The sequence below is a fragment of the Zootoca vivipara genome, chromosome 11 (genome assembly GCF_963506605.1).
Source record: "Zootoca vivipara chromosome 11, rZooViv1.1, whole genome shotgun sequence".
NCBI classification, from domain to species: domain Eukaryota; kingdom Metazoa; phylum Chordata; class Lepidosauria; order Squamata; family Lacertidae; genus Zootoca; species Zootoca vivipara.
In genome coordinates, this window is record NC_083286.1 from 35,668,226 (window position 1) to 35,683,719 (window position 15,494).

General features: G+C 42.7%; 1 protein-coding gene across 1 annotated transcript; it reads left to right on the forward strand.

The window, feature by feature from the left end:
- Positions 1-2,351: 2,351 nt before the first annotated feature.
- On the forward strand, positions 2,352-13,672 carry CRHBP (corticotropin releasing hormone binding protein). Its single transcript, XM_035100314.2, has 7 exons — positions 2,352-4,408; positions 4,586-4,679; positions 7,030-7,187; positions 9,532-9,742; positions 10,861-11,009; positions 11,773-11,890; positions 13,083-13,672. The coding sequence occupies exons 1-7, from the start codon at positions 4,250-4,252 to the stop codon at positions 13,238-13,240; spliced, it is 1,047 nt and encodes a 348-aa protein (XP_034956205.2). The 5' UTR covers positions 2,352-4,249; the 3' UTR covers positions 13,241-13,672.
- The last annotated feature ends 1,822 nt before the right edge of the window (positions 13,673-15,494 follow it).

The following is a 15,494-nucleotide window of genomic DNA, read 5'->3' on the forward strand; positions in this document are numbered from 1 at the left end:
TCTAGTTAGCATGGTTCTCACTCTAGGCCTGCAGCCAAGAGTGAGACCAAATGGAGTCTTACTTTACTAAGTAGTCTCTAGATGTATATATACTTGTAACTTTTCTAAGCAAGCCTGCCTTTCTGAGATTATGCTGTAACTCAGGATGAAACTGTAAGTAAACTCTATCTTATTTTATAAACACTGTGTTGTGTATTTCTTTTAAGAGGGACAAAGGGGACCTTTGCCAGGAAGTGTAATGTTGAACTATAAAGTGTAATATTGTTATAGAGATTCTAGCGAATCTAACGCACATGCTTTGCTGCGCACAAAAGGGGAATGTCACTCTGCTAATATTGGAAGCTTGCTAACACAAGCTTGGATAGGATCTATCTAATAATATATCCTAATCCACATCCCTAACATTCCCATAGTCTGGCACATAGCTGCCAAGTTATCCCTTTTTTTAAGGGAAATTCCCTTATGATGAATAGGCTTCCTCGTGAGAAAAGGGAAAACTTGGCAGCTATGGTCTGGCATCTACACCAGTATTTTCTGCACAGACTGGATTTCAGGTCTTTCCCAGCCCATACTGAAGATGTCAGGGATTGGTTATGTTTTGGTTCTCATATTATTTCAGAAAGTGTGAATTTTAGAGATCTGGCTTTAAAGGTGAAGTGAATCAGAATTCTCTCCCATTCCTAGTTGTGAGTATTAGCTGGGTTTGGGGGATCTGTTTTGATGTTGCCATGATACCTGTTCATGTTTAAACAAGCAAATTAACATTATCTTTTCAATAATGAGGACAAAAAAGGTGATAGGGCTAGAAAGCCCGATAGAAAGGGTACAAAAAATACATAGGAAAGGAAAGCAACAATTTAAAAGCTACTCTGAACTTTCTGCCACCTGTGTGGAAGCCAGGCAGGAAGTGTGCAATGAACTACAATGGCGTTTTTATATCTCCAGTATAAAACTATCTTTTTGCCTAATTGGGCAGTGAGTTATGAATGTGTGATTTCCTAGTGCAGATGAGGCCCCAATAACATGAAGCAGAAAATGACATTATTTAATGTTGCCTGAAGCAATGTTAGTCTCTTAATGTGTTTTCATTAGATTATATACTAACAAATAAGATTCCCAGCAGGTGCTAACAAAAATCATCTTAATGAATGCCATGTGAAACCGTATCCATTTGCCTAAGGGTATGTCTGGTATGAAGGGTGATAGTTTCCTGTTACGATGTTGTTTCTGTTTCCATTTGTGTTTGTGGGGAACTTAAGGGATCTTTTTGCTGAAGTATTTGGACAGAGCCTTGGGAGATAAAACTGGAAATTCTGTGGTGCAGCTCTTAAGAAACAAAAGTAAAAAGTTCTGCCGGCACAGCAGCTAGAACCCCATTTTATCAGATTTCCCTTCCTTGCACTTCCTGGCTCATTAAAAAGACCAGTGGGGGGGGGGACTAGCTTGAGTGGAGGGAGTAATCAATGCCTCCTTGCAACAAGGCAAAGTTCCAGCATGGAAGGCCTCTCTCAAAAAAGCCCTTCCTGAATCTCACCATACTGGATAATTCTCAGGCAGTCTCCAATATTCCATGCATGTGGTGGCATCTCAGCTCCAGGGGTTTCTTGGTTATATAGCTTCATTTCAAGCTGGTTTCAAGCCTGGTTATTGGATGGAGACAGCTTTGGTCCCCTTGGTGGATAACTTACACTGGGAAATGGACAGAGAGAGTGTGGTTCTGCTGGACCAGCACAGAAGGAAACAACACAGAAATTGACTCTGGCTACAAACCTGTGCATACTTCCAGGGGAAGGCAGGTAAGAACATAAAAAGAACCTGCAGGCAAATGGCCCATTTAGTCCAGCACCCTGTTCTCACCGTGGCCAGCTAGATGACTGTGGGAAACATGAAAGCAGGACATCCTCCTGTCCTGCATTTCCAGCAGCTGGCAGTCAGTGGAGATGGGATGTGAACATGGAGGCCAGTGCCCACTGAAATCAGCAGGGTTTAATTCTGGATAGACTTGAATAGGATTGCACTGTCCATCGATTAAAATGGGTTTCATTTGGTCAGTAGAGTCATGGGCCATTGTAGACATCGTTCAATCAACCATTGCAAAGAATAATGAGGATCGAGACCAGGAACAGAGGAAACGGAAGGAAGAGAAAAATAGGCTTCGTTGCAGGTTTTCAGTATGGATCCTTTTCCTCCAATTGAAACAAACAGAACATAGCTAGCACAATGGAAGCTCGCCTTCAGCTGCTCAGCACAACTCTTCAATACAGTTAATCATTAAAAAAAAATTGTTACCATCTGCAAACTAGGAGATAAGCATATAATAGTAATATTTCTTCTCATAAATTTAAGCATCACTTCGCATTTCTTTTGTTCAGCAAATTCATCAGCTATGTGTCCTAATTTAATTTTCCTATGTTCTTTCATATTCAGTAGATAATAGCTCTAAGCCACAAGGACTTCCTTGCTTCAATATCTTCCTCATCTGTATCATATGAAACTGCACATACAACTCTCAACTCATAAAAGTGGCGGTGTTGCTATAGCTAAGCAGATGTTGCTCTTAAAAGGCTGGTCACAGTTGCAAATGAAGGTCACACCTCTCTGACATCCCATGCTCCATCACACAATTTATTTCACTTAGCCTCTGGATCCCATCCATACCCTGCCAAGTCCCCTTTGATATCTTAGGTGGGTATCTAAGATGGTCCATCTGCCTACTGAAAGCAACTCCAGTGTGCCTTACTTGCAATGACCAGTGCATCATAATGTTTTATCACACCCCTCTGAGCAGCAAGCAGCTCCTCTTGGGTTATTTACAACCCTGCCTTGGTTTTCCAGGATAAAGGGGGGAAAGTTCTGACACCCAGAATCTTCAGGCAGCATCAGAATGATTGACAATGTATCCACAGATGAGTCAAGCTGGAGTTAGAACATCTCTGAAAAGATATTGCTTTAAAAGATGCAACCAGGTGGTATTTGTGAAGGGGTACAAATTTAAATCCTGTGCAAAGGGTGGCTTGATTAACTATCAGGTTGGTGACCCCATCACAGATATGCAACTGGAGTGCTTTCTAGTTATTTCAGAGAACCAGCTAGGACAGCTGTGTAGCCAGCCTTCTTGGATATATACTGCACCCTGGGTTGAAGTGAGGTAAAGTTAAGTGCAGTCACACAGTGATAACGTAACAAACAGGGGCAGAGTTTATTTTCACAGTGGTTGCCTTAGTGCCAAAGGTTTTATAATGTTGACCACAAGTGAATGCAGCCCTAAGGATGAGAGATGCTTCCTACCCACCCTGCCTAGAAGAAACAGTGACTTTGTGTCCTTCTCAGGATTTGAGGGTGTAGCAAGGCCATCTGGTCCCTGGGATTCATTTAGGATTGCTGGGAATTCTAACTCTGTGGAGAGGGGGTTAAACTAAAGAGGGGGGATTGTGCTTTGAATGTGCTTTAAAAAGTATAATGTATATCCAGGTATGTTTGAGATGAGGAAAGAGAAAAAAGGTTTATTTGTACCTCCTTCATTTGGGAAAACCAGGACTTAATTTAGACCAAGGCTTGGCCCCAGAGCCTGACTTCAGCTTGCAATAAACTTAGCCTTGGAGCATGTGGTGGTTAATGAAGAACATAGTGCATGCACACGAAAGCTCATACCAAAATAAAAACTTAGTTGGTCTTTAAGGTGAATTTTTTTATAGTGCCTCTGAGCGTGTGACAACTGCTTTCTTTCCCCCACCACTGACAGCTCCCCCTTGCACATCTGGGATGATTAGGAGGAAAGGCTGTCAGGTAAGGGATTGTACTTTTCAAGCATTCTTAAATGCCTGACAACTCCCCTCTCAGAAGTGAAGCAGGGCTGCAAATCTTGATGTATATTGACTGTTGACTGCAGGGAGTTGGACTAGATGGCCCTCGAGGTCCCTTCCAAATCTACAGTTCTGTGATTCTATGGTTCTATGATGTATGTGGTTTGCATTCAGTTTAGATGTGGAAATGCTAAATTCTCCCAAAATCTGGAAGTGGGCAAACAGCCAGCGAGAGATAGCACATCTCCCTGGGGCTTTGCAAGCAGGGAGTGGGCACGAGGAGGCGCGCAGCTGTCAATTTGGACCCTCCTCGTCATCGCCACGCACTTTGTCGTCCTGTCAGGAATCCCGTTACCATGGGTTACCCTATCAGACAGGGGACAGGATGCCTCCCTTCCCAAGTGCTCTATAAAAAGAAAAGGGGGGAGAGGGAAGGAGCCCCATAGATGCTGCTGCTGCTGCTGCTTCTTCCTATCAGCAGAGACAGAAGAGCAAACTTCAGCGAGGACCAGCGTGGGAACAGCAGCATGGCTCTCCGGCTCCAGGGTCCCCTCCTCCTGGTCTTCCTGGCAGCCCTCCGGGTGGGAGAGAGCCGGTACTTCGAGGTGAGCAATGCCCCGGCGCTCGGACGCCCCTTCCCCTCTTAGTGCACAGCCTGGGGAGATCCCCAGCCTGAAAGCTCTTAGGATGTGGAAGAGAGAGTGTGTCTCTCCTTCGGGAGCTGGGCGGGCGCGCTACTGCTGCTGACGCCGCTGTTGTCCTTTTTGCCTTTGTGTCTCCAGGTGAGGGACGCGGGCGCCGAGGAGCCCTTTCTGCTGCTCAACGCGGAGCTGAAGAGGGAGCTCTCGGAGGGGCAGTTCTACCGCCGGGCGCTGCGTGAGTCGCTTCCTTCTGGGCGGACGAAGATGGGAGCCCACTTCATGGGTGGGACTCCTGGCTGGGGAAGGGATGGAAGCCGAAGAGCCGGGGAGAGGAGTGGGTGGAGGCCAGGGGAATGCGCCAGGCAGCTCAGTGTAGTGGCTAGAGCAAAGGAGGGGAGACCTGTGCTGTGGCCCCCCAGGGAGTTGAACAGGAGATGGGATTTCTGCATCTTGTCGAACACTTTTGTATAGCTATTAAAGACACAGGACAGGGGGAACCTCAACTAGTTCTCCCTAGAAAGGCACTCTGCGCATGTTCAGAAGCACTTTCATTTTTATTCTTACCAAGGCTATTCTTTGGCATTCTCAAAAAGGGCTCCTTAGCTAATTTTCCATTATATCCGTGTAGACTAGAGGGGAAACCAAGGAGGATGGGAGAGTCCCAGGTTCAAATGCCGCTCCACCATGAAGCTCTTTGGGTGACCTTGAGCCAGTCACTCTCATTCAGCCTAAGGCTGCAGTCCTGGCACCAATTACCTGAATTCAATAGGACTTACTTCCAAATAGGCGTGGTTAAGATTTCACTGTAAACTACCGTAAATTATAAAATTGGAAGATGGGGAGGAGGGGTGGGCTTAAAGGTTACAAAGGGAAAATATACATAATGGGAAATTAGCTATGGAGCCTTTTTCTTGAATGCCAAAGCACAGTGTTGGTAAGAAAAAAGAAAGTGCCTTTCTAGGGTGATCTGCAATGTAAGCCAGTCTTCCTCCTGTTTCTTTAATAGTACAGAGATAGTTGCATAGCTACGTAGAAGAGAACAAATTGACAGAAGTTTTCAGCAACTCTGAAAAATCTTGTTCTGTTTTGCATCTGATCACTCCATGCATTTCGGTTTCTAACAAATAAGGACAGTCAAGCTTTCTATTTCTAACAAATAAGGACAGTCAAGTGTTATTGAACTATGAGTACAGAGGAATGTGGTGACCTTTGAGAGGGAAGAGGGAACAGAAGTTGGTTAAGCCAAGGGAAGTAGTACTGAGAGAGCTAATGAGACCCACCTTGTCTTAAAAGTACTAATGCTTCTAATGTCAGTTCTAATTTTGATTCTTTTGTATTGAGTGAGAAGCACCCTAGGGTGTGGCCTTCATTGCTATGTTACACTGCTGAGCCCTTGAAGTTTATTAACCCCTAGTAGGGGAAACAGGAGGTACAGATTCCCTTTGGGAGGTAAAACTGTACACCATTCTTTTAAGCAAGGATTACTGTGGCTGCCACCTCAGAAAACAGTGCGCTTCCCTGGGCAGAGTGGGGAGGAAGTAGTAGGCAATGAACACAAGGATGTGGGAGAGAGGCTTGACAATATTCTGCTCCTGGTGGTGTTTTGCAGAGAGCATCTCTGGGGCAGAGAATTGAGATGTGCTCATTGGGGGTAGATGGAAAACTAATGAAAGGCAGGTTGTACCTAAGAGCTCCCTTCATAAGATGCATGGAGTGTTATTTTCAGAAGCGGTGTGTGTGTTTGTGTGTGATTTCACACACACCCCAATATAACCACATACCCACATACTTAGAGGAGAAAATTGTAAATAGTGGGGTCAAAAGGCAATGAAATAAAAGAGAGACAGTTTACGGCCATTCATTGTAAAGCTTTTAGGTTTACAAAATAAGCATAGTAACTGTTATCTTTACTGGACTAATTTAAAAACTGAGGACGATGCCTTTTACATGGTCAGACTATTTGCCCATATGGCAGTGGCTGTCAAGAATTCCTTCCATCCTCCACCAGCTTGCTCACTGGCCAGCATGGAATTTCTGGTTGCCTAAGAACTATAAGCAGGCAATTTGTTAAAGCCGTGGTTGTCTTGATTCTATGAATATCAGCTTAAATTGATGAGTTGAAAAATACTTACTAGAGTTGTCCATTAAGGAAACCAAGATGGAAATATGAGAAAGCATCATCTTTAGATTGAGCTACCATAAGGCCAGTGAAGCTTAGCAAGGTCTGAATGCACAAATAGCAGTCAGGTAATACCTAGTAGGGCCACAAAAGGTGTTTTAGAGAGGAGCGTAACATCACAAACAGGTCGTTGGGAACAGGTTTTATTTGGTTATTGGATTTTCCATGAAAGGGGACAATCTCGATTAAATTAGGGGAGAGATGTTTTAATATTTTGTGCAGACCCTGCAAGCAGCTTGTGTTACTGAGAAGTGCTGATCCCACAATACATCATCAGGAACACCCTTGATGAAAGGCTTTTTTACCTTACATTCTGGTATCTCTGCTTGAAAACAAAATATAGAATGAGAATCAGCTGTGAGACAGAAAGGAATCACTTGGTTGCCTTTATTCTCCCCATCTCCAGGATGCATTGACATGCTGAGCATAGAAGGACAATTCAGCTTCACGGCTCAGCAGCCCCAGCTGCACTGTGCTACTTTCTTCATAGCAGACCCAACCGAGCTCCTCACAATAGACTTTGATTTTGTCAACGTCGACTGTCAAGCAGGAGATTTCCTGAAGGTATGAGGTTTGCAATGCCTGATGGTCTTAGCAGGGCTCTCCAGAATGTGTGAATGTGTGCAGCATGGCAGAAGAGAGAAAACTGTAGCCCCTTTTGGAGGATTTGGCATGCTGGTTCGGCAGTGGATACACAAACAGGGTCAGAATAAAGGTTGTCTTTCCAATCCATTCTCGAAATTTTCCCAGGACGTGGTTAATCACACACACATGGCAAGTGGAAGAACTCTTGAGACTGGCTCACCATACCAGAATCCCTTCTCTGCAGGTCTGCTCTTAGCTGCAGAGCTAATGTTTGCTTCAGGGCCAGCCCACCCATAAAGCAGACTGAAGCATCTGCCTCAGGCAGTGGAAACCTACTGAACAGTGCCCCTGTGGGCACACCACCCACCCCCTGGTACCACGGTGGTCACATGAGATCTTGACGGAAGCTGCCACATGACCTCAGTAAGCAAGGTTTTTGCAAGAGAGCAGGAGGGACAGCAGTGGGGGTGGCACCTTCCTATTTATCCTCAGGCAGCAAAGCAGAATTGGCTGCCCCTGGTTTCCTTCATAGCTGCTAGTGGGGCTAAGAATCAGCACATAGTAAATTCTATTCAGTGGTGAAAATGGTCAAGAGCAGAGAGGTAGAGTCTTGGCAGAACATTGTCAGAGTTTTGCTCCAAATCTAGCATGCATTTGCCAGTTATGCTTAATTGACAAGAAGCACTAGAAATAAAGGAAAACCAGGATGATGAACCTGCAGTCCTCTGGATGTTCTCTGGCCATTATTCCTGACTATTGGCCACTCTGGCTGAGGCTGATGGAGCTGGTGTCCAACAACAGCTAGAGGACCACAAGTTCCCCATCCTTGCTCTAGAAGGTCACCTAATAGAAGGACAGGGACATGCATCTCATCACCACTCACATCAGCAGCAATGCCCAGTAGGTGCCTGTGACACTTACAGTACCGTTTAGCAATTTCAATAGCAAAGAAGGCATTACTAGCAAGGAAGAATTACATTTTCCCAATTAGGAAATGAAGCGCGTCCACTGCTGGAAAATGTTGTCACTACAAGCAAAGCATGGCCTTGAAGGATAATGTCTAGACATCATGCAACAAATAAATAATAACTGTGCATTTATTTTCACTTAACGATGATCGCATGGAAAGGGCTTATGTGGAGCATCTAAAGTGATTGCTAAGTAAACACAATTAGCAGTCGGTTCTGTCAATGCACTTGTTTGTCTGACTCAGCAGAGCATACAAGCATTTTCATTTTCTTAGATCTGAAATATGAAGTAGCCTATCTTGCACAGTTCTCTGTACATCTTAAGAACATAGCGTGATCAGAGCTGAGAGTAGCAAGCATGAATTCAGACAGCATGGAAATATGTGGATAACTTATGCTGCGTGCCAGAATCTCTGGATCGGGCCATGGATGGCAATATAAGCTTTCCAGAAAATGTTTGGGAAAGAGAGGAAGGACCAGCATCTGTTTCTTTACAGCTGGCACAAACTTCAAAGTGAGACAAATAAGAGAGCAACAGCTGAAAAGGAGCCTGACATACTAATACTGTCTCTCATTTGACACTGCATATTGATCACTCAGATTCCTCCAAGTTTAAATGCCAGGCTTCAGAAATGTGTCGCCTCTAATTAAGCACAATTATTAAAATATTTGAAGTGGAAAACGGCAGGGAATGTCAGAGTAATTAAGCACTGCTGTATAAAGTGATGACTTATGATTGATGTTAATGCCGAGTCATACGTGGAACAGATTGGTCAACGTTTCAGATAAGGGTTAGGAAGGGGGGAAGTGGTCCTATAATAAATAATCACTGGATATTATATATATATATATATATATATATATATATATATATATATATATATATATATATCACTGGACTGTTTTATAACCAAAAGGATTACCATTGTGTTCCCAATCCAAATTGGGGCCTCATGGCTCCTATTTAATTTTTAAAAAACACATGGGAGACAAGATCTCCCATAACTCAGAACTACATGGGGAAGGCCTGTTAAGTCATTCATTCTCACCCAAGTGTTAACATTCCTCCTCTATCTGCAAAATATGAATGGGATCTTAAGCTTCTACTCTCAAGCCATTTATTAATGAGCAGTAGTCATTGCATTTCTGCAGGGCTTCTCCAGGATATCTACTGAGTGCTGTGGTCTGTGCCTCTGCAAAGCAGATCAGCATAACAACTTCATATTTATGGGGTTGTGGTTGTGCTTTAAGGGAAAACTGCTACACAGGTGCCACTCAGGTGCCGGCTTGTGCTTCTGGGAATTGTAGTGAGAAAGTAAACACTAATTGCCCTTTTTGTTGCTGCATCCCTCTAGGTGTTTGATGGCTGGATATTGAAAGGTGAGAAGTTTCCCAGTTCCTTGGACCATCCTCTCCCCGCCTCCGAAAGATACATAGATTTTTGTGAAGGCAACAGAATCAAGAGCACCATCAGGTCATCACAGAATGTGGCAATGATCTTCTTTGGGATTCGTGACCCGGGAAATGGATTCACAGTAACAATAAAGAAAAAGCCCAACCTTTTCCGTAAGCACTGTTTCATGTTGTCATCTGAGTACAAAGAATGCCAGTGATCTCATATGAAAGGATACACATTTATATGAGCAATGCTATGATAAAATACCCTATGGTCCAGTCAAAAGATTTGTTCTGCCAAAAAACAAGTACATCAGGTAGTATAATATGAGTCTTGAGTACTGTCTCATAATATCATGATGAAGATGATGATGCAGGACCATTATTGTGGCCTTTCAGGCAATCAGGAAATTGCAAATGTTTAGTGTCAGGTGCCAAGCATTTGTCTGAAATAATTTATAATAGTCTATTGTAGACTGAGTTAATTAAACTCACCAGTTTCAGGAGCAATATACCAATTCACACTAGTTCTTGTGCTACTTGACGAGGACAAACAAATCATTTTGCAAGCATTTGAGGAATCCCATGCTAGAGACAATTAGGAAAGGAATTGAAAATAAAACTGCCAATGTCTTAATGTTATACTATACAAATCTATGGTGTGGTTGCATTTGGAATACAGTGGACAGTTCTGGTTACCTTGCCTCAGAAAGGATATTGTAGAGTTAGAAAAGGCTCCAGAAAGGGAAATCAAAATGACCAAGGGAGGAATGAGGAAAGGCTGCAGCATTTTAGTGTAGAAAAAAAAAAGTAAGAGGAAACATAAAGAAAGCGGATAGAGAAAAGTTTTTTCTCCCTCTCGATGCTAAATCTTGTGCACATCCAATGAAGATTAATGTTGGAAGATTCAGGACAGCTAAACCAAAATACTTATTCACTCAGCGGATAGTTAAACTATGGAAATCACTTCCACAGGAGGGAATTATGACCACCAACTTGGATGACTTTAAAAGAATAGACAAATTCATGGAGGATACGGCTGTCGATGCCTCCCAGAATACCAGTTTCTGGAAACTGCAGAAGGGGAGAGTGCTCATATGCTCAGGTCCTCAGGCATCTGGTTGACCTCTGTAAGAACAGGATACTGCCCTGGATGGGTCAGTGGCTTGATCCAGCAGGCTCTTTTTATGCTTAAAAATTCATTTAGTTTAGTCCTGAGGCATCAGGTAAAAAGTTTGCATTGAACATATTGTGATCAAGTAACTCTGTATCTTTCCCCTATACTAAAGCTTGCAATGTCATCTCTCAGACCCCTGCTGGAAGGTTTACCATGGTCATTCCTCATCAGCGCAGGAACTGCAGCTTTTCCATAATCTACCCAGTGGTGATAAAAATATCTGATCTTATGCTGGGGCACTTGAATGGCCTCCACTTAAAGGTGAGTTGGTGGTTTTGCAGTAAGCCATCAATGGCAATCTTATATGGATCATCAGGTTTATGCTGTAAATCCTTTATACAGGCCACGCCAGTATTTCTTTTAAATAACCAATTATGTAAATACAAATCTGTACTTATTCTGGAGTTACATCCTTGCAGAGTGCAATGCAAACTGGCAAAATATCTTCTATATAAAAGGGGGCTTTTTGCATATTGAGAGCTCTCCTAGTAGAATCATGCTGACAATGGACTTACCAGCTTGAGCATTTATTTGTTTTTACTTTGGTTGTGTTTTTGATTTTAAAAAATTTAATGGTTGCTCTGTATTTTGTAAATACAGTTTGGGACATTCTGTTGTGGAAATTGATTAATGAATTCAACTAACTAACTTATCAACAGTCATGAATGATACACAATGCCTTTGACTGAGGGTGAGGATCAGTTTCTTTTTACATGGTGAGATCCATAAACTCTGCTGAGTTCCATAAACTCTGCTGCAGTGCTTTGTTTCTTCAGAAATAGCTGCCACCATGCATGGCATCACTGCACACCAATGGCTATCAGTGGATAATTTTCCTGGTCTATGCAGCATATGCCCTAGGCAACGAGCACTCTGAGTAGCACAAGCTTCTGTATGGAGGCTAACTATTTAAAAAATAAAAATATTTAAAGAGCTACATGAAACCTTCTGCACTTGGATAAAATTCAGAGTAAAATATATTTGGTCAATACTATTGCACTTAATTCTGCATCTCTTTTTACAGAAACCCACCGTAGGCTGTGGAGGAGTAGGAGATTTTTTGGAGCTCTTGGGAGGAAATGGGTTAGATCCCTCTAAGATGTTCCCTTTAGCTGATCTGTGCCACTCCTTCCATGGCCCAGGTGAGTTCTTGCTTTAATGTCACCTGCTCAAATGTTTCTAAAGAATGATACAGAAAGAGTTGTGAAATCTGATTTCTTTACACTCAAGCCCTAAATATTTTGCTGCTATTTATCTGCACTGCTGGAATAACACCTTACTCCGCGAGACTGCACTGACACTGCTACCTGTTGGGTTCATTGTATATGGTGCTTGGTTAAGGAGCAAGAGAATGACACTGTACTAACCTTCCCCAACCTGGTGCCCTTCTGGCATTTCAGGCTATAACGCCCATCACTCCAATGATGGCATTTCAGACTATAACGCCCATGTATTCCAAAATATCTGGAGGCACCAAGTTGAGGTAAGTTTCACTATGCCAGTGCTGTACTTGATGACTCTGAGGGCGATTTTTATTTTTTTAAAAAAACCAGTTTTAACAGGATGAAGTAGCAGAGATGGATATAACATAAAAAGCTAACACAGAGAGTCTTTCAAAACTCCCTTCTCACTTGTAAAACCTTGTTTTAAACTGCTACCTTTCCCACTCAGTTTCATTCCCTGCCCACTCTACTAAAACCTCTACCCTTGTTTAAAAGAAGTACTTTCCCCATCCCTGCTTTATTCAAATTTCTGACATTGTTTAAAACGGCCACTTCCCCCCTCTCAGTATCTCTCCATTTCTGCTTTACTCAAACCTCTGCCAGTTTTGGAAACTGACACTGTCCCCCTTTCAGTGTCTTATCCTTTTTGCTATACTCACACTTCCATTCCTAACTGAGAGGGATAATGAATGTTGAGCCCTCAAATATTTCATAGTACTTTCATATAAGGAATGCAATTAACTCAAACCTCTGTTGTTGTTTAAAACTGCCATTTCCCTCTCAGCTTCTTTCACCCCTCCTTTACTCAAACTTCTGCTGTTACATTTTAAACCACCACTTTTCCTCTCTGTGTTCCTCCCTTCTTTTTTCCATGCCATGAGTTGTGCATCTTTTGTTCCCTCACCGTACCCCGACTTCATTCAAATCCAGAATTCTACAAATCCTTCAGTGAGAGCTGTGCATTATTACATAGAAATAGGCCTTAGATATAGACCAATGCAACCTTCACAAACATAGTGCTTTCCTCATATTTTGGGCAGCTCCAGCTGACATGGTCGTGCATTGTCTGTTATTCCAAACAATAACAAGGTGTTCTTTATCTTTTGACTAGCCCAAATGAAGATAGGCTGTGACAACACTGTGCTGCGAATGGTCTCCAGCGGCAAACATATCAATCGTGTAACATTTGAGTATCATCAGCTGGAGGAACATGAACTGAAAAACAGAAAGGAGAACAGCCTTGAAGAGTTTTGTCTTTCAAATATTTGAGAAACAAGACAAGTCACTCGTGATTGAAATGTAATGTTAATTTTAAGCAGCTAACTTTATGTAACCTTTCTAGGGTTCAGACATTTATCTTTTCTTACTAAATCATTTTTCCCCATTATCAGAACAGTATTGATCCTAGCTTTTCTCCCTTACGTGTATTTAGTATTATCTAATACACATGGGTCCATATGAGCAAAAGACAAGCACACACACCAATTCAGGGTGCATGTTTCCAATGGAAGTATTATTTCAAATACTTTTGTAATTGTTTTGAGTGCACATGTAACGCTGAGAGCACTCCAGAGTTCACTTAGCAATTTCCCCTCTTTTGCATCAGTCACAAGTATAAAAAGATGCAGAAAGAAAAATGACACTTCAATTTTGTAAGTGAACGTTCTGTATTAGTGCGTGCCAATTCAATTGTTTGTTAATTTATTGATACAAATGTATAATTAGTTGTTTTTAATAAAATTTATAGCATGAAAAATGGTTTTTCTTCTACTGGTCCAGACATGAATAAATATATTCACAGTATTAGCAAAATCTAATTTTAGTGGTATTCCCCCCCCCTTCATAAATCTCATCAGCTAGTATGCTGCCTTACAGGGGGAAGGGGCATAGCTCAGTGGTTAGAGCATCTGCTTTGCATGCAGAAGATGCCAGGTTGAATCCCTGGCATCTCCAGGTAGAGGCTGGAGAGACTTCTTGAACCCCTGGAGAGCCTCTGCCAGTCATTTTTGAAATACAGAGCTTGAGGGATCATTGGTCTGGCTCAATACATAGCAGCTTCTGAAGTTTCCATGTACTAAAACCAATACAGTAATTGTTGATCTCTCTCACTAAAAATACGCCTGTGGACAATTCAACTAACATTGCTGCAGATATCAACTAAGTTTTTACACATGTATTAAAATGCAGGGTAAGTATTGTTTCTTGTACAAAGTTTCTAATTCTGTGATATTAGATAAGTGGGCATAAGCATCCATGAGCAGAGACATATTTATCGGCAGGTATGTTTGTCCCTCAGCATTGATCCAGCTGTTGGAAATCCCTGTAGGCAATGCAGCAAGCATGGGCATAGTTGGGGAGGCAGGGAGTGGCAGCTACCCCCCTCCCCCGATCAAGTAAAACAATAACAATACTTTACTAACTGACCAATCATATTGGTTCTGCCCCCCCCAACAAAAGTCATGCCCCCCCTAACAAAAATCCTGGCTACGCCCATGGCAGCAAGGTAACCTTGCTTTTCATTGTTAGTATCTCCATATACTAACCTTAGTTCACAAAACATGCACATATCGTAACTTTTAACAGAGTTGCAAGTGCAGAAAAGATTACAAGAGCTTCTCTAAGCCTTTCACAATCCAGTTCACACAATCACTTGTATGAATAGGAACAGGATCATGCAGGGGCTGTGCATTTGGTGGAATGCAATAATGGGTTTGCCCCTGACCACCATACAATACAATGCAATGGTGCAGTGGTAGTTTTAAAGTAGCTCATCCTGTCAGCTCCCACAGCCACTCCTTCAAGGAGAGTCCATAGCCATGGCAGCTGTGCTGATTTATATGCACGCTAAAGCAGAAGTGGAGAATGTTTTGTGGCCCAAGGGTCACATTCCCTTCTTACGGTAGGAAACTTCTGGGTGTGGTCAGAGGCAAAAGTGGGAGGAGCAATCGATGCATCACTTACCTTAGTACAATAGTTTACATTCCAGCCATGGAAAAGACAGAGCTTTCTTCATGTACATGCCCACCTCTCTATTCTCTATCCAGGCAAGCAAAATCACTGAAGGAGGATGCAGAGCAAAGCCATTGAGGGGAGTTGCCTGGGGTCCGGGGAAGGAAAAAGGAAGGGCCAGGGAAGGTTCTAATGAGGCCAGAAAGGCCACATTTGGCCCCTTGGCACAAGGTTCCCCAACCCTTTTCTACAAAGCAGGCAGTATAGCATAATACCCATTCATGATCAGTTGACAGTCAATGGTGAATTGGCAAAGAGTGGTGTAGCACTCAACACGTTAGACCTTGGCTGTATCAACTTGGGTTCACATCTCTGATTAGTTATGAAGTTCACAGGGTGATCTTGCCTGAGACTAGCCTCCCTAACAAAGAGGTTGTGTGCCAGTCCTGACCTGCCGTCTAATTCTCCCAAACTTGCAACACTGGAAAATCCTGCTTCATCTTATGACTCCATCACTCCTGCTATGAAACAAGTACCAGAGCTACACTCACCTGTATTCCTGCTCCACTACACC